Source organism: Rhipicephalus sanguineus, chromosome 1 (genome assembly GCF_013339695.2).
Source record: "Rhipicephalus sanguineus isolate Rsan-2018 chromosome 1, BIME_Rsan_1.4, whole genome shotgun sequence".
NCBI lineage: Eukaryota > Metazoa > Arthropoda > Arachnida > Ixodida > Ixodidae > Rhipicephalus > Rhipicephalus sanguineus.
Genome location: NC_051176.1, coordinates 30,050,375 through 30,078,201, shown reverse-complemented (window position 1 = coordinate 30,078,201; position 27,827 = coordinate 30,050,375). Strand labels below are relative to the sequence as shown.

The 27,827-nt window shown below is 45.8% G+C and overlaps 1 protein-coding gene across 7 annotated transcripts in view; it reads left to right on the top strand.

Moving 5' to 3' along the window:
* The window catches only part of LOC119390037 (AN1-type zinc finger protein 4), a 160,680-nt gene that overhangs the window by 66,280 nt on the left and 66,573 nt on the right, over positions 1-27,827 (top strand). For all 7 annotated transcript variants that reach the window (XM_049413871.1, XM_049413865.1, XM_049413861.1 and 4 more), the window contains one exon: positions 9,479-9,589. In XM_049413871.1, the coding sequence (XP_049269828.1) occupies positions 9,479-9,589 (111 nt within the window). The remainder of the gene's footprint in view (positions 1-9,478; positions 9,590-27,827) is intronic.

Genomic DNA, 27,827 nt, shown 5'->3' with positions numbered 1-27,827 from the left:
TCCCGAAAAAAAAAAAGAATACCTAGGTTTGGAGCACGAAGAAGTCCGCCGCGACAACCTAGGAGAGCCCCCGGATGAATTGGACAGTGACCCGGAGGACAACTTTAAGCCCCGACCTGAACCGACCCGAACAACGAGCCCCTACCCCTAGGCCTGCGACATGGACTCACTCGTGAGATGAGCCACACCCCTTTCTATTTTCACGAACTTTGCGAAGCGGGAAGCAGCGTATTGGGACATTGCGTGGTTTAACTACTCTTGTGCTGATCGCGTTATTTTATTATCATTGATATCCTCCTCCTGTTTTCTGCATTTTACGTCGCGAGTGTTGTATTTCTTTGTTATGATTTTGTGTAGTGTGTGTCGTGTGAGGAGGGCACGTGCGTATGTCATTTATTACTACTATTAAATAATTTGTTTGTAAACAAGGAAAGCTCGTTGCCTCTCTTCCTTCCCGGCCCCAGCACGAATCCTTTCGAGTAGAAGTTGAGATGCGTAGCCAAGAGGTGGCGAGCGAGTGTAGGTAGTGGCCTCCCTTCTTTGGCGATCGATAGAAAGAGGGGATGTCTCATTGCCATGGAAAGACTCTTTCGAACAAATTAAGCCTTGGGCCCCCCCCCCGAAAAAAAGTCCTGGCTACGTGCCTGAAATGGGAATCAATTAGTGCGTATTATAGCTGGAGTTTTAACCACCGTGGCAAAAGTTCCTTTGCTCTACTTATAATACCTATTGACCGTGACATGCGTCTTGTGAGGTTATCGACATGAGACCAGCTGAGATTTTCTTCGAAAAGAACACCGAGAAATTTATGTATTCTTACATGCTCGATGATCTCACCACGGAATTTCAAATGTATGTCATTCCTGATACTTATTTCTGGAACGAAAAATTATATATTTTTTATATATTTAGTTTTTTTTTGTATTTAGTTCTAGTTTATTTACAGTAAGCCACTCAGACAAATTATTGAGCCATTTACATGCCTGCAATTGAAGAATATGTAGATTCTCTCCCGAAAAAAATACATTCCTGTCATCGGCGTAAAGAATTATGTCTGGCGTGAACAGAATGTTCCCTTTATCTTCCCTTGACAAGGGAATATTCCCTATTCCCCTGTCATTTTTATCTAACTAGTCAGTTGCACGCCTAGCCACCGCCTTGCGCAAGCCGCACCCTAATGTCTGGGAACCTTCCAGATTATCTTAGAATCTTCTTATAGGCTTGAGTGTGCAAACGCGAACATTTGAGATTATTCCCGAATTAATGCGGCCACCAGCATCTGCAGCCCATTGAACCACCTCGCCGACCGTTCCAGCAAATAGGTATGGACTTACTGGGGCCGTTCCTGACGTCGACTGTCGGAAACAAGCGGATCGTCGTAGCTACCGACTACCTCACCCAATACGCCGAAAGAAGGGCCCTGCCCAAAGGGAGTGCGGCCTTTGGGCAGGACCCTTGTTGCAAAAAAAAAGGGGATTTTGTGGCTTTCATTTTGAGCACTTGTAATTGCACATAGTTACATACATCATGTATATGCTTTTGCTGTCTGTACAGGACTCGGTAAGGTCATTATGAATTTGCGCAGTGTCCTCACGTTTGATTGATTTGAAGCGGTGAAAATCTCTGGCTAGAAAAAATGCGAAGCACACTATATGAGCTGGCTTAAATGACGGATATATCAATTTCCTGCTTTTCAATTTTTGCTAGGGGTGTTCAAATATTCGAACTTCTGAATATTTTTCTGATAGTGTTCGCTATTTGATTCGATTCGCACCGGAATTTTACTATTCGACATATTAGAATTTCTCGAAAATAAGTATAATGGGTCCTGAAATTTTTTGTATTCTTTATCAATTGAGATGAAACTTGCAGAGTTTATGTGTATTTTTGTGCAGATTTCAAATATGCAATTATTTTTCTAGTATAGTTAAGTTTTCCTATAATCAAACATTTTGTGTGCTTCTCGGGAGCAAGAGTTTGCCTAAACTGAGAGAGTTACAAAGTAAATAAGCACACCAGAATGACCTGGAACGAGTGCTGAATGCAAGAAAACAAGAATGGATAACCCATTTGAACAGAAGATATGGTAAGTTGAACATTTGCGAGCGAGTCTAGGACAAGTGGAGATTTCTGTTACGAATCTTCAACATACCATAACTTTTGTTCCAATAGCTTTAGAATATCCGTTTGTGTTTTCTTGCACTCAGCTCTTGTTCCAGGTCATTCTGGTGTGCTTTATTTACTTTGCAACTCTCTTAGTCTAGGCAAACTATAGCTCCCAAAATGGCACATGGAATGGATGATATTTAAAAAATTATATATACAGTAGAACCCCGCTGATACGTTTTTGAAGGGACCGTAGGAAATAAACGTAAGAGACGGGAAACGTAAGAGCCGAAAAACAGGAAAAACGGCAAAATATTTAGTGGTACAGAATTTTATTTCAATTCTTACGAGCAGCACGAAAATTGGCGCGCTCAGCCGCGATCTAGTCGATGGATAGAAACGCGGAGCTTAGGACGGCCTCATCCACAGAAATGTAATCAACGTATGTGATTTTTTTAACACCAACAGCTGTAGGCATGAAAGAACTAAGTACACGCAATCACGACCAGCGCGGCGAGTCCGACCGCGAACCGCACGCACGACCGTGCGAGCTCCAACCAGCTCGAGCTCCTCCCGTTCTCCGACAAATAACGATGATGATGAGTCTACGCCAACGCGATGGCAGAAGTGAATGCCAATCTCGAAGGCCTTGCTTTCGCAAGCAATTACGTCATACACGCCATGTTTGTGCAATGCAAGTCTCAGAGGCTATGCTTTTGTCAATAGTAAACGCCAATCTCGAAGGCCTTGCTTTCGCTAGCAGTGACGTCATAGACGCCATCTTTGCAATTTGAATCTCGAAGGCCATGCTTTTGTTTGCATCAGTTGAAAGATTGTTACTTGCGCCTCTCATGCGGCTAATATTACGGTCAAACGAGGCCAAGCTGCGTGTAAATGCACCATAGCCGCTCTCTTTGGTAGTCACTCGGTCGGCTCCGAGCGCACTTCGCGACGTATCATACGGGAACGGTCCGACAGTTACGACGTAACAGCGGGGTTCCCAATACATTGTATCCTATTGAAGCTATGCCGGGACCGGCGGAAAACGACGTAACAGCCGGGAAAACGCAGCAGTGAGGAACGTAACAGCGGGGTTCTACTGTATTGTAATTGAAAAATAATTGCATACTTGAAATCGGCACAGAAATATAGGTACATAAATTCAGTGAGTTTAGCCTAATTGGATAAAAATTCAAAAGAAAGTTTTCAAGTGCAGTGTGCCCCCTTAATATCAGATCATACCGCTTCTGAATGATGCACGTAAACCCAATTCTCCTCGCAAACTTCAACCTATCGGAAAGGTTAACGGCTTTCACCACACCCTGACACTATTTTAGACAGCTTGATCATTGCACCCAGACTAGAACATGTGCAGCATAAAAGTGCTAAGTGCACTTTTATGCTGAAGCTGAAGTATCCACCTATACTCCACTAAATCGTATGTAACTCGCACCCAGTTTTCGAGAGTTCTAAATAAAAATGCATATGCGCGTAGTGCCACAAGTTCTTTTAAAACTGCGGCATACTGCTATGTTGACAATCAGAAGAAAAGGCAAGCACAATGCACCTTCACAGAAAGTGACATTTGTTCTGCTGCCAGTCCTTCAGTGATCCACTTTTGCTGGCTTTAAGGTCACTTCTGGATGCGCCTCGATCGCGCCCCTTTTCAAGGGCCGTTACCTTGACAAGCTCGGTCTGCACGAAGCTGCTTGAGAACACCTGCAAGCTTGTTACCGAGGTTTGGATATTTTCCCGTTTTTGGCCCATAGAAACTTTTCCCGGTCGACGTGCAGCTGAAAATTTCCTTCCTTTATTTGCAACACTCACGTACACAGGTTTCGGGCAGGCAAAATATACACAACGCATCTGTTTTTCAGGTGCGAAATATTTTTACTTTGATATGAGCTTTCATAATGAAAGGGGCATGCCACCATTGCCACTTCACTGGGAACAAATTTCGTGCATAGAGGCCCTAGTCGAGCCACGAAATGAACTTGTTCCATCTGCCCCTGTTGGTTGGTGGTTGCTAATGCCGTTACGGTTTCGGTTTTGTACTCGATCGACTCCTTTTGTGAAACGTGCTTTCTGAGTAATGTCGTGGTGCTGCGAAATCAGCCTGTAAACAAAATTCATCAGTGTAACCCAAAAACGGCGAAATATCAAGTTATCCACGCTCATGGAAATGCTGCACGATACGTCACCCGCGTCACTGCGCCACAGCTAGCAGCACAGTTTCGTTTTTCACGCAACAGACAGTGCTCTGCCATCAGGTCTACGGGTTACCCGTGCAAAAGGAACGTTTTTCTGTTTGGCCAGGTTTGTGAAAACGTGTGCTCGTCTGGCGTCTGCAAAAGCTGTGTGTGGGAAACACGTGACCTCTCCCACTGGAACTGATGCCAGTGCCAACAACTGCCGCAGAATCCACTCGCAGCCGCGGAGTAAGAGAGTGAAGTACTCCCAACTCGAAGGGAGCGGGCCCTTGTCTGCCACATCAGTTAGGCCTCCAGAGAATTTTAAGAGGAGAGATTGAGGAAATAGCGTCTTTCCTTTCACGTGTAAAGTGTTGTCGACACCACTTTGGTTGTACCAAATCACGTAAATAAACACAATTCGGCCTCTTTTTTGAAAATATTCGAAATATATTCGATTCAATCGAGGAAATATATCCAGTCAAAAGCAGACGAACACAGGAAACGGTGAAGGAGACAGGAAACCAACTGGACTGCCGCTTTCCTGTCTCCTTCACCGTTTCCTGTGTTCATATGTTTTTGGCTGGATATATTTCCTGGATGCAATGAACCAACGAGCCCAACAATGAGTTATATATTCTATTCGATTTGCACTCAAACTTCAGTATTCGAATTTGCTTCACACCCAAAAATATTGTTATTCACACAGCTCTACTTTTTTGCCTGCATCGCATCTCCTGGTGTGGCAGTCTACTTTGAGCTGCTTTTGATAGAAGGCGCGAAGTGCACTGTCAATATTGTGGCGTGCTGTGAATTTAACATGCTCTGGTCTATACAGCACTTTGTGTGTTTTGGGGCACATCATTGCTGCTATCATACGGGGTCCATTATAAAGGTAATGCGCATTTTCTGGGAAAAATAGATTTATTGATCGTACCTGTATAAATGGTTAAAGTTCTTCAAAATACTCTTCCCCCTGCATCGATACACTTGCAGAGATGTGTCTGCCACATCTGGAAGGCATCCTGAAAGTCCTTGACAGGAATGTCGCTCAGGAACGTTGTGACATGCTTTTGGATGTCTTCCACGGTCTCCTATTTCTTTCCTTTCAGCTCTCTCTTCAGTCGGGGAAATAAAAGAAGTCGTGTGGAGCCAAGTCGGGACTGTAGGAGTCAAGCCCACAAGTTGGTAACGATGAAGGACGTGTGGCTGGAGCTTGACCCGGCGTCTCAATCTCTTGAGCACCTCCGGGCGCTGCAAATGTGGACATGTGTTAGGTGTCGGCAATGTGCTGGATGCTCAATCGATGGTTGAAATGCAAAGCTTCGTGCACACGATCCACGTTTTTGTCGGTTCTGGTCGTTGTTGGACGTCCGGGACGAGGTTTGTCGGCAACCTCTTCCCGAGGCCCTCCTTGAACGCCTTTGGCCACCTCCCAGGTTTTGACGTTGAACTGCAGTCGTCCTTGAAGGTCTCTTGCAGCATCTGGAATGTTTCGGTTGCATTGTTTCCAAGCTTTACGCAAAAGTTGATAGCGATAATGTTTCAGTTGCATTATTTCCAAGCTTCACGCAAAACTTAATAGCGTATCGCTGTTCAAGCGAACGCTCCATTGCGCCGTGTTACAAAGTTGAAAAAAAAAGTTTCACGCGGTGGCATGTCTTTTGGCTCGTACCGCTCGGAGTAAACTGTTGACCTGCTGCGTTGGAAAGGCAGGCCCCCGCCACATTTCGCAACCAGTTTTACTGCGCTGCCAGTATAGTAGCGTCACAATAAAATCATGCGCATTACTTTCATAATGGACCCATTATTTTCTATTTTTCTGGTGTGTGCATAAGTGAACATTGTGTTTACTAATTCAAAAATCTTTGATCAGTCCAATACGGAACATCCTTCTGCAGACCTCTGTGGCAGGCGTATACAGTAAATAAGCATGGCATAGCATCCGTTGTATTAGCGTAAGTATCAAATTATATGTTCTGTGTGGTAGATTAGGAAGCTGAAGAAGCAGCAGTCATAGGTGACTCGAAAACCAAAAGCAAAAAATTAAGGTGCACCAAAAAATTAACTTCTGACACTTTAATTAGTGTATGTTGTGATTTATAAACTTACCCCTACACTCCTTACAAATTTTGCATCATTTGCTCACTAATTTTAACAACCTTGAGACATTAGGGTAGACATGCCCACACCTTTCAATCCCCCATTCAATATATCGAAAGGGTATTTGTTAGAACTGTGCGAATAACAAAATTTTGAGTGCGAAGTGAATTCGATTATTAATGTTGAGTGCAAATAGAATATTTTTCGTATAGTTCTGGAATATTTTAAAATCTTTGCGGAGCGAAATTACAGAAAAAATGTTGCAGGATCTTATGAGATAGCAACGTGAAAGCATTCATTTTGGTGAAGCGCTGGAGGGGTGGTGTTCCCTAGTTGCCTGAGGCAATGCAAAGGCCGAATTGTATTTATTTACATGATTTGGTAAAACCAATGTACTGTCGATGACACTACATGCGAAAGGAAAAGGCGCTATTTCCTTAATCTCCTCCTCCTTGATGTGGTGGACAAGACCACGCTCTTAGAGTCCGGAGTTCCTAATCTGCCCCATAGACGTCAATGTATAAGAACATCTGAAACTTCGGACGCTTAAACTCTTCGGCATTCGATTTTTCGGACTTGGTGCCCAAATTTCAGGTCCGAAACGGCATTAAAGCCCCCACCTCTGCTGTGTCTTATCTTGTAGGTTCGAACCAGCGCTTTTGTGAGTCAAGCTGTTTGTGGCTGTAGCAGAGTCCGAAAGGCAGCTTTGCCGCAATGCCAGAGTGTGACGGGGTGAAGCATATCGAAAATCTGAAGGTTCCACTGTCACGGCGCAGTGCAGCGATGTCTTTACGGATAAGCACCGGAAATGCACAGAGGCGTGATGGCGACAGGCGGCAAATGTGCTCAGCCCTTATAAGCATCTTCAGCTAACTGCTCAGTAGAGCATGTGACTTAGCGCAGTGGTATGCGTATAACACGAACGTGCCGCGCCACCGTTCATGCTGCCTCTTTGTGCGAGACCGCTAAGTGCTCTGCACTGACGCGTTGTCTTCACAAACAAAAGCAGCTTGCCATCGCCGCGCCCGTGTGCGGTCAGGAACGGAGTGGCCATCAAGAACATCGCCATGACATACCCGTGCGTATGGTACAGCAAGCGCCCCGGGGTGGCAGTGACGGTGTCTGCTTAATTGGTGATGTGCTGCACACAACTAGGAACCATCGGCTTCACGCCGCAGCAAATGTTGAGCATCGGTGGAGATTCGATGATGCGTGTGTGCATCGTTTACGTGTGCACGCGCACCGGGGAAAGCTGGACCAGTCGTCCCACAGTCTTTGTGTTCCGTGTCATCAGTTCCAAAGGCGCCATGCGAGAGAGCCGTAAACTATTCTTTGCTTTGCTGGTGTCAGCGGCGCTCATCACGTGACGCAAATTTGCCAGTGGCACTTGGCACATAGTTAAGCAGGGTTCGTGGCAGGTACCGAATGTATTCATGAGAGCCTGGTCGCACACCAAAATACCTGAGAAGTTTACTGGGAGGCCTTAAAGCTATTTCGGATGTGGCTTTGGTGATTTAATCGCTTGAGTGGAGTAAAAAACGCCAGGCCTGCGCGGAAAGCGCAGCACAGTCACAGCGAAAGCTGGAAGAGCGCCATTCCTGGAGCTCGTTGTAAACTCTCTTGGGGCTACTAATACAAGTACACTAGCAAGGTACCCACTACGCCATAAATCGCAATATTTGTGAAGTTTAGAAGCACCTACAACGCCATTATTCGTCATTCTGCGCAGAAGCGAGGTTCCAGCTACACATCTGTAAGGCATTGTGTGCACTTTGTTTACGTTACGACTGTTGACGATGAAGAATTGTGGCTCAGCCCTTTGTAATGGGTTGGAAGCTTTTAAACAACTCATCAGTTACGTAATTCGCATTGTGTGACACCCGGTCGCTATTTCACTTTCCTACCATGCAATATAACTTACGTTGACGTGAGAAAGAGAGAATGAGAGAGGGGGGAAGAACTTTATTGAGACCCTGAGGAAATGGATGATGGGCTTATGGGCTTCGTTGGCAACCAATGCTAGTGCACTTGCGAGGAACCCACTACGCTATAAGTCATCATAATTTCTGTAAGTAGGGAAGCAGCCACCATGCCATTTTTCGTCATTCAACGGAGAGCCGTAGTACCCGCTAAAAACATGTAAGGCATTATGCGCACTTTGTCGGTGTTGTGCCTGATGACGATGAAGAATTATTGCAGAGCCCTTTCTAATGGGTTGGAAGCATCCAACAGCTCACTCGTTGCGCAATTCGCATTGTGTGACGCCTGGTTACAGAATTCGCGTTCTGTGATGCGTGGTTATTTCACTCTTCTACTACACTAAATTACATATGTTAATGTGGTTCCTTCCGGACATGAAGCCTGTACAGCGTCTTTTTGCAAGGCAGTTTCAAGCACCGGCATGGCTCAGAGGGCCCAGGTTCGAACCCCGTTCCATCCTGAAATTTTTTTCTTATTTCGTTTTTTTTTTCTTATTTCGAGCGATAGTGGTTACGGACACCGGCGGCGGACAACTACGGCGCCAAAAACGGCCGTTGAAATGATCTCATAACAGCTTTCGCTGTAAAAAGCATGAATTCATTTTTTCGAACTGCCCGATTTTTCAGATGATTTCGTGGTCCCTAGAGGGTCCGAAAAATCGGATGTTTGGCTGTATTTTTCTTCCGGCAGTAGAATACCTCGAATAGTCAAATTCTGGTGCGAATCAAATAGCAAACTCTATTAAAAAAATATTCGAAAGTTCGAATATTCGTACACCCCTAGTATTTGTGCATTTGTGTGCAACTGCCAGGTTTGGTGCCTACATTTTGTCATAGCTAGTGAATGGCATCATGAATAAGAAAAACATAGCATGGCCTATGGGCCACATAAACAAAAAAAGGGCACATGATGGAAAGCATACACAATTGCACTCATTGAATTTAGTTACATAGCATTTTAACTATTCTATTAAAGCTTTGCATGACACGGATTTACACTTCTCCAGGACCTGCTTAATGCCCTCTTTTTATTTTTGCTTTGAAGGAATGTTGCTGAAGTGGCCCCGAGTCTTGATGCTAAACTTTAATGCACTGTTACAGGTTCTGTTGCTGGCCACTCTTGGGCCAGTGGGTTCATCATCATCCCGTTGTGCTTCACTGCCTGAAGAAGGCGGCACTGCCTGCACTGCCGAGCCTACACGCTACTATAAGGTGTGCACACTTGAGGGCATTCACTTGTACAAGTAGTTCATTCACTCATTTCCAGTGACATTCCACAATGAAAAATTTTTTCATCACCTAAAGGAGCCCTGCAACACTTTTTAAGCATGGTCAGAAAACACTGCCGATCGGTAGTCAAGGCTCCCGAGAATGTGCGAGCCAAACACTGCGCCAAACAAGCGCAGCACGCGGCCTGGGAATCACAGTAAATTCTCAGTCTGCTAAACATAACTTCCTCTTCTCTCGACAAGTGATGCTATTTACTCAAAATCACTGTGTCATTGACTCAAGTTCTACGCCATTGGCCTATTTGAACACGGCACGCTCAGTAGTTACTGCGGCCGTCGTAAGAGGCCGCCACTTGCCTGTGCGCGCGTGATTGCACATTTGAAAAAAAAAAGCTCAAGGTCACGAGGCGTGCGTGACGTACCTTCTTCCCCCGTGCCATCCCTGCCTGCTTACCTTCCAGCACTTTCGTTGGGACGAGAGAAGAGAGAAACCAATTACAGCATGTGGCAAATCTTTGTTGTAACTAGGCTTGTACTCGACGGATTCTAAAAAATTTTTCGTCGGTTGATTCGTGAGGCAATAAGGTCCTTTAGTGAAGCCATTCCATGGCTACTTCGAAAAGTGTTGCAGGGGCCCTTTAAAACCTCCACCTTCCCCTGAATCCTCGTCCTGTTTGGACTTATTCATTTAGGCAGAGTACACTTACAGTGAACTCCCGTTAAGATGAACTCGGTTAAGACGAATTCTCGCTTATGCCGAACAACACTGGACTGTTTGTTTGGTTTCCCACAGACTCATTGCAAAAAAAATCCGCTTAAGATGAACTGCCTAACTACTCTTCTGTTAAGACTGATGCGGCGCGCCGGGGGGCAACGTCGCATCGGCCTCCGCCACTCCCTCGGTCCACGCAGAGCGAACCGTCGGCTGTGGCGCCTGCCCCCAAGGCGGCAGTAGTTCAATCTACTCCGCCGACTCGCAAAGAGAGCCCGTCGACTCCAGGGTCATCGGGTCTCAAGGCCTCGTCTCGTCAGGCGAGGCCCGAAACTCGAGCCACGAGCTCGCACGTGCGGGCATCCAGTGCCTCCCAGCAGGCAATGGACACTACTTCGGCACCCCTGGTGCCGAAAGATCGGCGCAGCTCCCTGGAGCGTGCTAAGAAAACTAAGAAGCCGATAACGGGGCCAGAGGACGGCCCTGTTACTTGAGTTCCAACTCCCCACCTAAACAACCACAACTCCCGTTTCGTACACACAGCACTACCTTAGTTTCATCATGAACACGCAAATAATCCAATGGAACGTGAGGGGCCTTCTCAGGAACCTCGACGATGTTCAAGAACTTCTCCACAAACACAAACCAAAAGTGCTGTGTGTACAGGAAACACACTTGAAACCAATACATACTGACTTTCTCAGACAGTACATCATCTTCCGCAAAGATCGCCAGGATGCTCTCACATCCTCTGGCGGCGTTGCTATAATATTAGATAGAAATGTAGCATGTCGGGTATTGCAGTTGCAAACACCCCTGGAGGCAGTGGCCGTTCGCGCTGTTCTTTTCAACAAGCTCATAACTATTTGCTCACTTTACATACCCCCACACTACCAGTTACACAAACACGAATTTCAGGCCTTTATTGATGAATTGCCAGAACCATACCTCGTCCTTGGCGATTTCAATGCACACAGTAGCTTGTGGGGGGACTCTCGCAGCGATGCGCGAGGCCGTCTCATTGAGCAGTTTCTGTTCTCCGCTGGTGCATGCCTGCTCAATAAGAAGGAGCCTACATTTTTTAGCCTTGCAAACAGGAGTTACTCATCTATCGATCTTAGTATTGTTTCACCCACCCTTTTACTTGATTTTAACTGGGACGTCATTAAAAATCCCTACGGTAGCGACCATTTTCCCATACTCTTAAGCACGCCAAAAGAAAACGAATCTCCACCACAGGCTCCCCAGTGGAAAGCTGATGCAGCAGATTGGGAGAAATTTGGAACTCTTACCCGTGTCTCCTGGGCTGAGATGTCGTCCTTAGAAATTGGTGCTGCTGTTCAGTTTTTTACCGCTTTTATTATTGACGCCGCTTCAAAATCCATTCCTCAATCAAGTGGCATTGTCTCCAAACGTCGTGTCCCATGGTGGAACGACGATTGCCGGAACGCTCGAAGAAAGCAAAACAAAGCGTGGGGGATACTCCGCGACTCCCCTACTGCTGAGAGTCTTATCAATTTTAAACAGATCAAGTCCCAAGGCAGGCGAACACGCCGACAAGCAAGAAGAGAGAGCTGGCAGAAGTATTTATCAGGTATTAACTCATACACAGACGAGGCTAAGACGTGGAACAGGGTAAATAGGGTGAGAGGCAAACAGACACATTCACTTCCTTTAGTAAACACAGATGGCAACAGTCTGGAAGACCAAGCAGACTCTCTTGGTGAACATTTTGAACGTGTGTCCAGCTCTACGCACTACTCCGACACGTTCAAACGACACAAAACAACTATAGAAAGGCAAAAGTTAGAAAGAAAATGTGCAAAAAACGAATCCTTCAACGAACCATTCAACTTAGCTGAACTGCAAGCAGCGCTTAACTGCTGCAATGAATCTGCCCCAGGATCTGATCGTGTTATATACCAAATGCTTAAACACTTACCCTACGAAACACAGAAAACTCTCCTCTGCCTTTATAACGCTGTATGGACTTCCGGCGAGATTCCCTCTGCCTGGAAAGAGGCCATTGTAATCCCTGTTCTGAAACAGGGAAAGGATCCATCTAGTGTTTCCAGCTACAGGCCCATAGCATTAACAAGCTGCCTTTGTAAAGTATTTGAGAAGATGATTAACTGTCGCCTAACACATTTCTTAGAATCAAACAAGCTGCTTGATCCATATCAGTGCGGCTTCCGAGAAGGTCGATCCACCACTGACCACCTCGTACGTATTGAGTCACAAATCCGCGAGGCTTTTGTCCACAGACAATTCTTCCTCTCTGTGTTCCTTGATATGGAGAAGGCCTATGATACGACGTGGCGGTTTGGCATACTGAGAGACCTGTCACACTTAGGCATACGTGGCCGGATGTTAAATATAATTGAAAGCTATCTCTCAAACCGCACATTCCGTGTTCGGGTTGGAAATGCTTTGTCACGATCGTTCGTGCAGGAAACCGGCGTTCCACAGGGTGGTGTGCTCAGCTGTACACTTTTCATCATAAAATGAACTCTTTGCATCTTTGTATCCCACGAACTATGTTTTATTGCACGTATGTTGACGACATCCAAATAGCTTTTAAATCTTGCAGTCTTGCCATTTGTGAGCGGCAGGTCCAGCTCGGCCTGAACAAGGTGTCCCAATGGGCAGATGATAATGGGTTCCGCTTAAATCCACAAAAGAGCACCTGTGTTCTCTTTTCTAGGAAGAGAGGCCTCCACCCAAATCCCGAAATTGACCTGCATGGCCAGCGGTTAAATGTAGAGGTGGAGCATAAGTTTCTAGGCGTCATTCTGGACTCTAAACTCACCTTTATAGCACACATCAAATACATAAAAAATAAGTGCATGAAGACTATGAATATCCTAAAAGTGTTGTCGCGCACTTCATGGGGCAGTGACAGGAAATGCCTAATGAACCTGTATAAAAGCCTCATTCGAACGCGCCTAGACTACGGGGCCGTTGTTTATCAGTCTGCAACTCAGAGCGCCTTGAAGATCCTTGACCCTATCCACCATTTGGGCATCCGTCTCTCTACGGGCGCTTTTCGAACGAGCCCCGTAGAGAGCCTCTACGTTGAATCCAATGAGTGGTCGCTCCACCTGCAGAGATCCTACATATCGTTCACATATTTTCTAAAGGCGCACGCAAACAACGAACACCCCTCGCACTCTACTGTCAATGATTTGTCTAGCTCTGCACTTTTTGACAATCGTCCTTCAGTGAGACAGCCCTATTCACTTCGTGTGAGGGGCCTAGCTCAGGAAACGGGTGTGCCACTTCTTGAACACTGTCTAATGGCTCCCGCTGCACAACTCCCGCCGTGGCAGTGGCAGCGTATTGACTGCGATATATCTTTCGTGGAAGTTACAAAACACGCGCCTATTACACATATCCGTGCATACTTCCTCGAACTACAACACAAATACACTTGTCCAGAATTTTTTACAGACGCCTCAAAGTCCAATACTTCTGTGTCTTATGCAGCCGTTGGTCCATCCTTTTCGGATTCCGGTATTCTGCATCCTGATTCAAGTATCTTCACGGCAGAAGCTTACGCGATACTTGCGGCCGTTAAACACATTAAACAATTAAAAGTACAAAAGGCAGTTATATACACCGATTCCCTAAGCGTGGTAACAGCCCTCAAAACTCTCAAAAAACACAAAAACCCAGTCCTCATCTCCCTCTACACACTCCTATGCACGGTCTACGCTCTCAAACAGCGTGTCGTAGTGTGCTGGGTGCCAGGGCACCGCGAGATCCAAGGTAACGTGTTGGCGGACCAGCTAGCTGCATCCGCCCACGAAAACAGTCCTAATACATCAGTAGCCGTCCCTGTTATAGATCTAAAACCCTTACTCAAAAGAAAGCTCAGGGCCTTTTGGCAGAGTACATGGTATAGGCACAAGCAAAATAAGCTACACGTCATCAAGCCGCGTCTTGGCATTTGGTCACCGGTATCAAAGTCACGTCACACAGAAGTCACACTTTGCAGAATTAGAATAGGACATACACACAGTACACACGCACACCTTCTGTCCGGTGGTGACCCACCCATCTGTGAAAAATGCGGCGCGCCACTTACTGTCCTGCACATCCTGCTTCAATGCACGCATCTTGAAGATATTAGAGAAAAACATTTCCCATCATACCGCCAACATCTCCCACTTCACCCTTCAATGTTCTTAGGCAGGGAGCCTATTTTTAAACAAGACTCGCTCTTTCGCTATTTCAAAGATATACATAGTTTTAATGTTATTTACCCTGGCAACCACAGCACGGCTTCTCCACAGAGGCCGCTGCTGCGGTAGTTGTTTTAAAGAAAAACACTGGCCTCCCTGCCTTTGGCCTCAAAGGCCTTGAGGAGGTGTTCGTGCTCGCAACGTACCCTCATTATTTATCATCACGACCTCTTGTTATCCATTCTCTGTGCACATGTTTCACGTCACTTTCATGATTTTATTACTTATGTTTTATCCGCCTTTAGCGCGAGGAATTTTAGGCTCCTATACAGCCACTTAACATAACCATTGTTCACTTTCCCTATCATGTCCTGGCGCTCTTTGGCCATCAATGGCCCTTGCGCCATTAAACAACATATATTATTATTACTGTTAAGACGGAAATTTCGCGGTGACCGACATCACTGGCGATTCTGCGAAACGAACATTGTAACCCTGGTGGGGCGTTCAGGCGACCGAGAAAAAGCAAAAAAGAAAAAAAAAGCATTTCCTGGAGCAAAGACTCAAAGCAAATCTAAGCGAATTGCTACGCGGAGGGCGCGAGATAAACGAAAAAAAAAAAAGGTCAGCGGATCAAACTGTTATCCCCCTCACCCCCAGCCTGTGGGTGTGGGAGGTGCCGGCTTTATCAGCAAAGAAAGCAACAAAAAGAGTTGGGGGATTTACAACTGGGACCCCCAAGCCATTGCGTCCTTTTGTATCCCCCCCCTTCCCCGTTCTTCGGTTTCCCAGCTGGAGTACAAAGAACAAGAACACAAGAGCTTGGGGCCCTGCCGTGGTAAGAGGTGCGAACGCAAAGGGATTGGGGAAAAAAAATGAAAGTGACAACGGGAACAATATTGCCTGTGCATTCGAATTGCCATCACACAATGGCGACCGAGCACATTTTGTGGTTAGTTCGCGCTGGTTTGCATAGGACCTGTGCGCGTTGTATCTGTTCCCAGTGAAGTGCAAGTTGTGATGAGCCATTTTCATTATGGCACTGCACGACGAAGGAAGGCTATTTTGCACACTGAATAAAGCTGCGTCGTGTCTTTTTCGTGTGCGCGAGACTTGTGACCATGAGTAGAGCAATGGGATATCTTAGATGGGATATCTTTAGCTGCATGTCGATCAGGAAAAGTTACTATGGGCCTAAAACGGGAAAATATCCGGACCTCGAAGAAAACCTTGCAGACTTTCTTAAGCAGCTCAACGTATAATGACATTGTCAAGGTAACAGCATGTCACTGAGGCGTATACAGCTCAGACCACTTATAACGTAACCGCTTATAGTGCAGTACCGGCTATAATGCGTTTTTTTGTGACTCCCGTTTACCCTCCCATAGAACTCCATTTATACGCATACCGCTTATTGTGCAGTCCCCCGAGATGAAAGACCGGTTATAATGCGGCTGCCGGAACGTTCTCAGAGATACGAGGGAGCGAGCGTGCTTCTCAGCGGAGATGCGCCGGCGGTGGACAGAGCGGCGACGGCGTTACGAAGGAGGAGGGGACGCGGAACGAACGAACAAAGAGCGGGGGGGAGAAAAAAAAAAGGGACGGCGGTGGGGGCAGCAGCCCGGCGCGGGTGCGTGGTTTGAGGAGGGGGAGCGGTTGCGTATCCGATGGAGAGGCTTTTGCCCCCTTTACTTCGGCCGCTTGGCGCGCGCACTCCGCTATGTACGGGCACCCGCGTCCGCATCAAGAGCGCGTTACCGCTGTTTGTCTCCGTCGGGAAAATAGTTGCTTCGTCATAGAGCGCAGATATCGCGCGTGCAATCTCGATTCCCCCGCAAGTAACAATGCTTTGAGGCGCGATTGCGCTTTCGCCTTTGCCACCAACAGGCGGACTTACAAGCTTGAAATACTTTTTCAGGATAGTTGCCGCGGCTGTTCTCCCGACAGCGAACTGAAACTTCGTTTCACGCGTGATGCCCTCGGTTTAGCTCGCGAGTGCGATCTATTCTACGCCCGATCTCCGTGTTGTCTAGCGCAAGCTTCTCGCGACGGCATGCCAAGTTGCAACGCGCACGCTAGGCCTAACAAGCGCTAGCTGCCATGTCGGCGGCCGCGGACTACAGAAGTTGCGGTTTGCTGCCGAGTCAATGAAACATTTTGCAGTTGTTGCATTTAGAAGGGGTGACTTACATCTCTAACGAAAACGCGGGCGGGCGTGCGTGTGAAACACTCGGTGGTTTGTGGTCGCCACCGTTTCTGACATCGCGCACGCGCAGTGCGATACCGCGGTGACTTCCCGTGACGGCGCATTTTTTCCGCGTTCGTTATGTCGGCACCGCAGGTCCGCTAACGCTAACCGTTCAACATTTTCAAATGTAAGCAGATGCAAACTTACGTCCCAGTCGCATGCCTCGATAGTCGGAATCTCGCGCCTGCCTGTTGGTCATGTTTTGCACACGTGCAACCTTTCAAAAATGTTGTTTTGGTTATAGTGCGGTACCGCTTATAGTGCGGATATTTGCGACTCCGGCGACTTACGTTATAAGCGGTCTATGCTGTACAAGATTGACCTTAGAGCCAGCAAAATAGGCTCATAGAAGAAAATGAACTGCCAGGAGAATAAATTTTACATTCTTTTGAAGGAAAACTGTGCTTGTCTCTCTTTTTTTTTTTTTTTGTAATCGCCATCATAGGAGTGTGCTACAGTTTTATCATTAAAATGTGGTAGCAATATCTCTATGAGGATTTTTTTGAGCCTGCGAAATCAGGTGCTTGTATGGTTAGTGTTAATACTCTACTTGAAAGCATAGTTTTTATCAAGCTGAGCGAAATAAATGCTTTTTCTTGTCGTCTCGCCCCCATTGTAAGTCTACTACATTCAGTGTTTTCAAGTACCGTATATTGCTTCGGGCAACCTTTGGCATACACTTGAGCATCGTCTTAGGCTCAGGCTGTTCCGTTTCATGCAGTTCATGACCCATTTCTTGGATACTTTGAACTCGATTTGCGGGATGCACACATCCTTCGTGACAGTACGTGCGTTTGCTTCAATATCGTCGTAGCAAGCACTCAGGCACTTGCTTCTCTGGTCGTGAACCCAATCTCGAACTGCCTCCTCAACGGCAGGGTGTCGTCCAGACTTCAGTCCGCGAAAGGAACGACGTGTAGCAGCGCACGTGAAGATCTTGGTCCTTTGTTTTCTCCATTTCCTCACGTACCTTTCTGTCACATTGAACTTGTGCCCTGCTGCAACGTTGCTTTCCGACTCTGTGTAGAGGATCGCTTGCCGCTTGAAAGCAGCGCTGTACTGTTGAGTTGAGTTGAGTTTATTTACCACATTCACTTTTAGAGTAAATGGTTGGGACAGGGAAAAAAAGCTGCATGAAAACAGCTTGACAATGCCCCACTTCCAAGATTCACTGTGGCAAACACGACGGCAAAAGCAAAGTAAATTTAAACACAATTCAAACCCACAATGCACATGCTATACATTAAAAAGAGTTCTACAAAAAAGAAATGTTATTACGGAAATATTTAAAGCATATTTAAAATAGTAAAATTAGAGAGAATACGTACATTTTCACAAGTAATTTTTAAATTAGAGTATTTGGCAAACAATAACACAGTGCCTCAAAACCGTAGTGTCGATTTAGGCGCATAGAAGGATTTGGTTGCAGATTAGTTAAACTGTGTATATAACCGCGACTTTTAATGGTGTCAGACCTGAAGGAGATTAATAAGGAGTATTCGTAGAGCATGTCTGATTTGATTGTTTTATATTTAACGAAGATTTGTGAAGTGTGGGTTTTAAAAGGATGGTTTGCAACAGAACGTAGAGCCTTTTTTTTGTACGATGAGATTGTTTATAGATTTCCTTTGTTCCATTACCCCAAATTGAGTTTCAATAACGCAGATGTGATATAAGAGTGCATTAAATATCAAAAGTTTTTGAGCAACTGGTAATACACGCTGACGTTTCCTCAGTACGCCTAGGACCTTGCAGAGCTTATTGTTAGGGGTGTGCGAATATTCAAACTTTCGAATATTTTTCGAATATTGTTTGCTATTCGATTCGATTCACACCGAAATTTTACTATTCGAAGTATTCGAACTTCTGGAAAATACAGTATAACCTCGTTGCAACGGATCTGTTTACAACGGACATTCGGATACTACATACCAATTTGCAGCGTTATGCCGACCTCCATATTTGTTCCATTGATTGAGCTTCGTTTGCAACGGATTCTGGTACAACGGACATTCGGATATAATTGACTAAAATTTCAGGCCAGCAAGGTGGTCAGGACTCCTTTACAGCAAACTTTTCGACCACGGACATCCCAAACTCGGTAACTTGAGACTTCAAACATCGCTTAGCATACTTTTGGGACGGGAACAGTGCAAACGAGGCTGCCGATCTCCGGTCTGTCAATCATCAGCTATACATAGCTGTAGCGACAAAAAATCAATGCGCAGTGTGCTGGGTGTTGTGTTTTGGCATGCTGACGCGCGAAATTGCCAGCCGCTGCCACCGCTTCTCCGAGCGGTCGCTGCGCGACGAGCTTGGCTGGGGGGTCCGCTGGCGATGTGCAAAATGCCCATCTGTGGATCTGAGAAGCCAGCACGATTTGTTGCTTGCGACAAAGCACATTGCGGCTTCTTCGCTTTCACATGTCCGGTAGCGCGATGTTCTTGCCCGCAAAGTTCGGATTCGTCTCGTACATAGGTACCGTGAACGGAGTTAGGCCTATCTACGACATCAAGTAGAAAGCTCTGTTGCGATGTGCGTGGCCGCGATGCCCGATGTTTCAAAGTACGTCATGCTCGATCGAGAGTACAAAGAGTTGTCCCGCGGTGGTCTTCGTCATAAGCTCCGAAGTGCTGATAAGCGGAACCTCTAACAACGGTTCCAATGAGTCAATGCTATTACAGTCGCACGTCTGCGATGTTCGCGACGAGTGCGGTGCGCTATCGTAATCTGATTATTGAGCTTCCGCTTGCAGCTGCCAAACTAAAGCGTAATTATATTCTAAATTATCGTCGACCCGTGAACACAGAACGAGTGTGAACACGTCACTAAGCAGCGCAATTTTCGACAGCCATGACCTCGCAACGCACAAGCGTGTTCTTTCTTTGTGGTCCGTGTTTCCCGCTGGTTTTTATCCAATTCGACATGGACCAACTAGCCCAGTCCATCGCCTTGCAGCAGACAACGCTCCCGAAGCGAGCATCGAACCAATGGCGAGGCGTGCTGGCAGGTGCTCGAGCAACACGGCAGAAGCAGCCAATCGGAGGCCTTGAATTGAACTTCAAGCATGTGCATTTTGTACGCTTGTTACTGAATGGAGGAGCTAGCTCAAACGGAGAACTTGAACACGGAGAAATGCTCTTACGACGAGCCCAAAATGGTGGCGCCTGGTTGTGCCATTTCTGAGCTATAATTTTAACAAACACTTTTTTTTTTGCTATTTCTCCAATTTTCGCCAAGTCGGCAGACGCAAGAAATTTTTTACAGCACTTCTACGTAGTTTTCAGTGAAGATATTTTGGAATGTGAGAAAGGCCTACAGAAACTGAAAATGTGATTTTCTAAAAATTGCATTTTTTTTGGCCCCCCATTAAGAATAAATCCGTTCTTTGACCATGTTTGTGACTTGTAATTCTCTCCAGTTATAACAGTCCCATTCAGCATTTACATAAGTCTGTTGTAACAGTACTCTTATGTTCGGATTCATCTCGTACATTGGCGCCATGAGCGGAGTTAGGCCTAACCACGACTATAGTAAGCTCGGTCGCGATGTGCGTGGCCGCTGTGCCAAATGTTTCAAAGTACGTCATGCTTGGTCGCGAGTACGAAGAGTCATCCCGCAATGGTCTTCGTCATGAGGTGCAAAATGCTGATAAGCAGAACAGTCGGTTTGAGACGCAACTCTTCGATGTTCCCGACAAGTGCGGCGCACTATCGTAATTCGATGCTTGCAGCTGCTAATCTAAAGCGTAATTATACAGTCGAACCCATTTATAACGAACTCGAAAGTGTCGCGAAAAGTGGTCGTTATATCAGTAGTTCGTTGTATATGGACTCTCCCTTAAAAACGTGCGCTTAGCGGCCAAGCCTTTTTTTTTTTCTTTGCACCTTTATTAAAGCGCTAACAGCCCCTTCGGTGACAAGCTAAGCCTTTTCGTGTCGTGAAGCGACGCCCGCTGTGTGCTCACGAGGGAATTAACCACCTTTGCAATGAGAGACCGTTTCACCGAAGCGTGGTACCGCGACGTGGAGCCGATCATCCCTGGCTAGTGGCGTGCAGCGCGTCGCTTACTCGGCTCGCGGAGTCACTGCCGGGCCGCTTGCTGTATGCCGTATGCGTGCGTTCGTACGTTCTTCCGGACCGTGCACAGGTGCGACGACTAGCCTCTTCGTTCAATGCGGCGAAAACAAACATTTTGCAAGCGACGCGCACTCTACGTCTCCGCGATGCTCTCGCGGCCCTGCATGACGCTGCGCGGCGCACTTGAGTTGTCACATATAAATCACATAGTCAAACACGCAGTATACAATCGCTGTCAGTGCATTGACATTTCTCGGTGGCCGCGCCAACAGCGAGCTACTTTCGTTTCTACAAAGCGATGCGCACTTTAAAGCGGTCTCGCATGACGCGGCGGTGGCGAACTTGCGAACGGCAGCATGGCGCGCTCGTACCGCCGTCAATCCGCAGCGTATGGCGTACGCCACACGCGCAGCCGAGCAGATTTCTACAGATGATTGTGATAAGGTTGTCGGCTATAAGTCATAATGGGACGTTCATCAACGGCTGCCACCTCGCCTTCGCTCTTTTCTGATGCTTATCCGCGAAGGCATCGCCGCAATCGCACGAAAGTCGTAATCACCGATCGGCCGGTCTCTGCCGTTACCAAAAAGACGGACGACCTTTTGCGGCACATTGTGGCGACGACGAGTTTAGGGACGCAGTGATGGAAAGTTATCGCGGTTATCACTTCTTGCATTTATGCCTTCTTGTGTTTCAAGGCATTGTTTGGTTCATTGTAGGCGGTCGTAGCTGCGGAGAACGACGTCAGGAAAGGTCACCGTGTGAAGGCTGACCGCAAGGCTTCATGCTGCCTACTATCTTTTTTTTTCATCACTGCCATTCTGCCACTGAAGAAAAAGGCTGGAAAGTGAGCGACCTCGCTCGTAGCGTCCGAAATCTGCACGCGGTGCTCGCTGATCAGGAATATCTTAGTCGTGAGTAAACTGGAGCGGGGCACGCGCCCCTCTCATGCTTTAGAAGGCCTGTTTTAACTTTTTTTCACTTCATATGCGCCGTATTTTTACCGCGACCGTGTCTGAAGTGTTCATTGTAAAAGTAGGAGGCTTTGAAAAATGTTCGCTATATGTGGACGCAGCTTCAATGGTTAGCATAGGAAAATCGTAAGTGCACCCAAATATGGTCGTTATAACCGATAGATCGTTATATGTGGGATTGTTATAGGTGGGTTCGACTGTATTCTAAATGATCGTCGACCTGTGAACACAGAACAAGTGCGAACGCGTACTAAGTAGCGCGATTTTAGACAACCGTGACCTTGCGACGTGCAAGCAGCAGAGCGAGGATCGGACCAATGTTGAGGCATGCTGGAGCAACATGGCGGATGCAGCTAATCGAAGGCCTCGGAACGAACTTCAAACATTTCCTTTCTGTACACTTTTTTCTGAATGGAGGACCTAGCTGAAGCGGGAACTTTGAAGATGGAGAAATGCTCTTTCTGACGAGCCCAAGATGACGGCGCCCAGTTGCGCCATTGCGGAGCTATAATTTCTTCTTAAACGTAGCTTTTCTTTCTTTCTTTTTTTTTTCGATTTCCACAATAATTTTCGCCACCTCGGCAAGCACAACAAATTTTTTACTGCACTTGTACGTAGTTTTCAGTGACAATATTTTGGAATCGGAAAAAGGCTACAGAAACTGAAAATGCTACTTTCGAAAATAGATCTTTTTTTATTTTTCGCGATACGAAAGCTGTATCCCCCTTACGAATAAATCTGTTCTTTGACCATGTTAGTGACTTGTAATTGTTCCTGTCTCGTGAGAACATACTTAAAGATCCTCTGCAACTTTTTTCCGTAATTTCGCTTCGAAGTATTAGAAAAATATTTGAAAAATATTCGAAAATTATTTGATTCAATTTGCACTCAATCTTTATTATTCGAATTCGCTTTGCACCCAAAATTTTGCTATTTGCACAGCTCTACTTATTGTACAAAAGATCCGTTTGGTGATCCCATTTCATACGTTCATGAAAAACGCCTAAAGGTTTTGCGGTAGAACAGAATTCAATTTTGCTGTTGTTTAACATAAGATTATAGGAACTAGTGACCTCTTGGAGCGAAAAAGAACAGCTTTTGTTTTGGAGCAGTTCGTAATGTGGAGTTAGCTACATTCACGAGATGATTTATGTTTGTACCTGAAAAGAATAGACTTGCATCATCTGTATAGATGATGTATTGGGCTGAAGGGTCAACATGTACAATATCGTTTATAAATGTGATACGCAAAAGTGGCCCCAATATGCTGCCTTGGGGAACACCACATTTAACAGTTTGCACAGAAGTGATTGTCCTGCTTATAGATACACACTGGTGTCTGTTTTTTAAATAGCTCTGGATTAGATTGAAGGCTACACCACGAATTCCGTAACACTGTAGTTTTCCTAATAACGTATCGTGGTTAATCTTGTCGAAGGCCTTCGATATATCTAAAAATATCCCCAGTGTTATTTTTTTGGCTTCGATATTTTTTAGAATAAATTCTTTTTGAAACAGAAGGGTGCTTTCGGTTGAAAGACCTGATCTAAAACCATATTGTGATTGAGTTATAACAGAATGTTTGTTAAAGAAGTCTGATAGTGTAATATGAATAATTTTTTCAAGTCCTTTGGAGAAAATCGGGAGAATGGAAATGAGCTTGTAATTAGTTAAAACGTTTTTATCTCCATTTTATAGATTACCGTCATCTTAGCATTCTTTATATCCTGTGGGAAAACGAATTTTTAAGGAAAGGTTGTAAATGTGTGTCAGACATGGGCTAAGTAGATCAACAACATGTTTAATAGGTTCCATTTTTAGCCCAATTAAATCCTCGCTCTTAGTCATCTTGAAGCTTTTAAATACTCTTATTACCTCTTCTTCATCTGTTGGGCAAAAAAATAGATTCCTTGAGCGGCACTGGTAAGTACTCGAAGGCACTTGCTTGATGTGTGCTTTCAGTTAGATACGAAGTATTCATTAAATTTATCCACTAACTCCTTATCTTTAGTAAATTCATTGTCAACTACAAGTTACAAGTTATTTATAGCTCTACCTGGAGATATGATGGAGTGAAACTTATTTCACATTTGCAAAATAGAACAGCACGAAGGACGAGACAAAAGACACATTAACCACAGGACGAGGTATGTGGTTAACGTGCTGTGGTATTGTGTGGTTAATGTGCTGTGGGATGAGTGCTATGGTTAATGTGTCTTTCGTCTCGTCCTTCATGCTGTTCTACTTTGCAAATGTTGCACCAACTTGCCCAGACAAAGTCTCTGCTATTCCACATTTGTTTGGTATCTGTTACGCCCTCGAACATGGAATAGTTATAATGTTGTTTTGCTTGCTGTTGTAATTTAATAACTGAATTTCTGTTTTTTAAACATCTTCAAATCATCTGGATTTCGCTTTCATCATTCTGGTCTAACTATGCGGTGGGACGAGACACGAAGAGAAGGTCGTGAACGAGCGCAGTTTGTGTCTCGTTCGACCAGATTGAACTCGTACCAACTCGCCCATCTCTCCACGCTGCTTTTTCTTTAATCATAATTTTTAGAATCTCCATAGTCATTCAAGGTTTGCGAGCATGCTTTGGCTTTTTGAAAGCCCTAAGAGGAAAACGTTTGTTGTAAACTGAACTGAACGTTCGCATAAAATTGTCATAAGCTAAATCAGCAGAGGACAAAGAAAATAACTCCACCCAATTCGTTTGCTCAAGTTCTTCACGAAAGTGCGACAGAGATTCTGAATTAACAGGTCGATAATATATACCAGAAGTGGGCTGTTGAGGCTGATAATGGGATTTGGGGGCAATAAAGAATACAGGGAGGTGGTCACTAATAGCGGTGGATATAGTGCCTGAAAATATGGATTCAGAGGACAAGTTTGTTACGAGCAGGTCTATTAGTGTTGCACTTGATTGAGTAATACGAGTGGGAGTGGCAATAACATTTGATTAAAAGTGAGAATCAAGAAGTGTGGAAAGATCCTTTTGCTTATTTGTGTTTGCTAACATATCAACATTCAAGTCACCTCCCAATATGAGTTTATAATTACGGCCATTAGCAAAAGAAAACATGTTATCTAAGAACTGCATACTATTGTTAATATTACCATCGGGTGGTCTGTACACTGCCACCAAACACAGTTTTTCACTTTAACAGACACAGCTCAGACCACTTATAACGTAACCGCTTACAGTGCAGTACCGGCTATAATGCGGTTTTTTCTGACTCCCGTTTACCCTCCCATAGAACTCCATGTATACGCATACCGCTTACTGTGCAGTCCCCCGAGATGACAGACCGGTTATAGTCTGGCTGCCGGAACGTTCTCAGAGATGCGAGGGAGCGAGCGTGCTTTTCAGCGGAGATGCGCCGGCGGTGGACAGAGCGGCGACGGCGTTACGAAGGAGGAGGGGACGCGGAACGAACGAACAAAGAGGGGGGGGGAGAAAAAAAAAAGGGACGGCGGTGGGGGCAGCAGCCCGGCGCGGGTGCGTGGTTTGAGGAGGGGGAGCGGTTGCGTATCCGATGGAGAGGCTTTTGCCCCCTTTACTTCGGCCGCTTGGCGCGCGCACTCCGCTATGTACGGGCACCCGCGTCCGCATCAAGAGCGCGTTACCGCTGTTTGTCTCCGTCGGGAAAATAGTTGCTTCGTCATAGAGCGCAGATATCGCGCGTGCAATCTCGATTCCCCCGCAAGTAACAATGCTTTGAGGCGCGATTGCGCTTTCGCCTTTGCCACCAACAGGCGGACTTACAAGCTTGAAATACTTTTTCAGGATAGTTGCCACGGCTGTTCTCCCGACGGTGAACCGAAACTCCCTCGGCTCGCGAGTGCGATCTTCTACGCCCGATTTCCGTGTTGTCTAGGGCAAGCTTCTCGAGACTGCATGCCAAGTTGCAACGCGCACGCTAGGCCTAACAAGTGCTAGCTGCCATGTCGGCGGCCGCGGACTACAGAAGTTGCGGTTTGGTGCCGAGTCAATGAAACATTTTGCAGTTGTTGCATTTAGAAGGGGTGACTTGCATCTTTAACGAAAACGCTGGCGTGCGTGCGAAACATTCGAGTGGTGGTTTGTGGTCGCCACCGTTTTCGACATCGCGCATGCGCAGTGTGTTACCGCGGCAGCTTCCCGTGACGGCGCATTTTTTCCGCGTTCGTTATGTCTGCCAACGCAGGTCCGCGGAGGCTAACCGTTCAACATTTTAAAATGTAAGCAGATGCAAACTTACGTCGCAGTCGCGTGCCTCGATAGTCGGAATCGCGCGCCTGCGTGTTGGTCATGTTTTGCACACGTGCAACCTTTCAAAAATGTTGTTTTGGTTGTAGTGTGGTACCGCTTATAGTGCGGATATTCGCGACTCCCGCGACTTACGTTATAAGCGGTCTACGCTGTACAACTTCAATATCCGAGCATTGAGACCATTCATTTAGAAATTCACATCTCATTTCATGTTTAAGGTACATACATACACCGACACCAGCTCTTATTTTTCTATTTATGTATACTGGATCATAACCTTCGATACTGATAACGTCAGAGTCATCACGGTACCACGTTTCTGTAAGCATAACTATGAAAAAATCATGTTTAAACTGATCAAGAAGAACACAGAGGCCGGCTTCCTTGCAACGTGCAGACTGCGTATTATTGTGAAGCACAGGTAGGGGTGACATGCCCTGATCTTTAACCCCTTGAGGGTTTTCGCCGTACATGTACGGCAGAAGCTTCCTGGCACCAAAGGGTTTTCGTCGTACATGTACGGCATAGCGTTTATTTTTTAAACGCGCGCCTTTTTCAATCATTTCTCTTGCTTGGCCTGTGCTGCCACACTACGGGAATACGTGGAATTTTTTTCATGCACCCTTGTCTCTCAGTTGTATTTTTTTTTTTTTTGCTTCCCAAAACTGCGCGCCGGCTATCGCTCGCCCATCCGAGCGCGTTTGCGGTGCAGCTGGTTTAAAGCGTGCGCTTTTTCAATCATTTCTCTTGCTTTGCATGTGCTTCACTTGTTTTGCTTTCCGGATTGGCGCACAACCATAAAGTTTTCTTCGTGCGCTCATTGACTCAGTTCGCTTACGCCATGGAAGTGCGCCGGTTGCTCTGCTGCCGGTGAGTCGAGCAGCGATTCTTCCGATGCGTGCTGTTCCCTAAGTGCCGAATCAGAATCCGATTCATTGGATTTCAGTTTGTCAGACGAGGATTTTTTGACGAGTTCAGACCCCGATGACAATCAAAGAGCGACATCTGAAAAGCGTGCGTGGCGAGCCATGCTTCAAAGAACGCTGAAAAGCTTTTAGTGTTAGAGCACGAACATTTTTAACTGGAAAAGTACTCTGGTGGGCTTATTTTTGGATGTCTGTGAGCTATGTGTAATACAATGCATGATTTTTATTTATAAAAAACTGATGAAGCTTTTAATAGGATTTTGCTTGATTTTACTTTGAATAAACCATGTCTATGTAACAAAAATGATTTCTTTGTTGCTTTACGGTCACGAAAAAAGTTTTAGACAATTTTTTTCTCAAATAGAATCGTTTGAAGAATTTATTTCAGCAATAAAAAAATTACACGTTTTTGGACTGGATTTTGCGAAAACATTCGACTCTCAAAGGGTTAAGCGAGCTATGATAATCCACACTCCGAAAGAAGAGGGGAGGGGCACTAGCCACATTGCCATCAGTGACAGAAGCACTCCCCCCCTCCTTTTTTTTTTGGTGCAACCTCGTTACAACAATTACTGGTTATAACAAAATTTTCATGGCGCTTGAATGTTGTTTCAAGATTTAGCAGTTATGCTGATGGTCCTTTTGCTGGACTCTCAAGCACGGAGTTAGAAACATTTAGGAGCTGTAACGCCACTGCAGGTGACCAGATATCACATTCCCAAAGAGCCACATCATGCTAGCGGCATCTCGTTACAGACAACGAAATTGGCGGCGTTTTGGTTGTTATGGGAACCAGTCGCATGTGTTGCTCCCACTTCGCCGCAGTCACACTAAACGTGGAC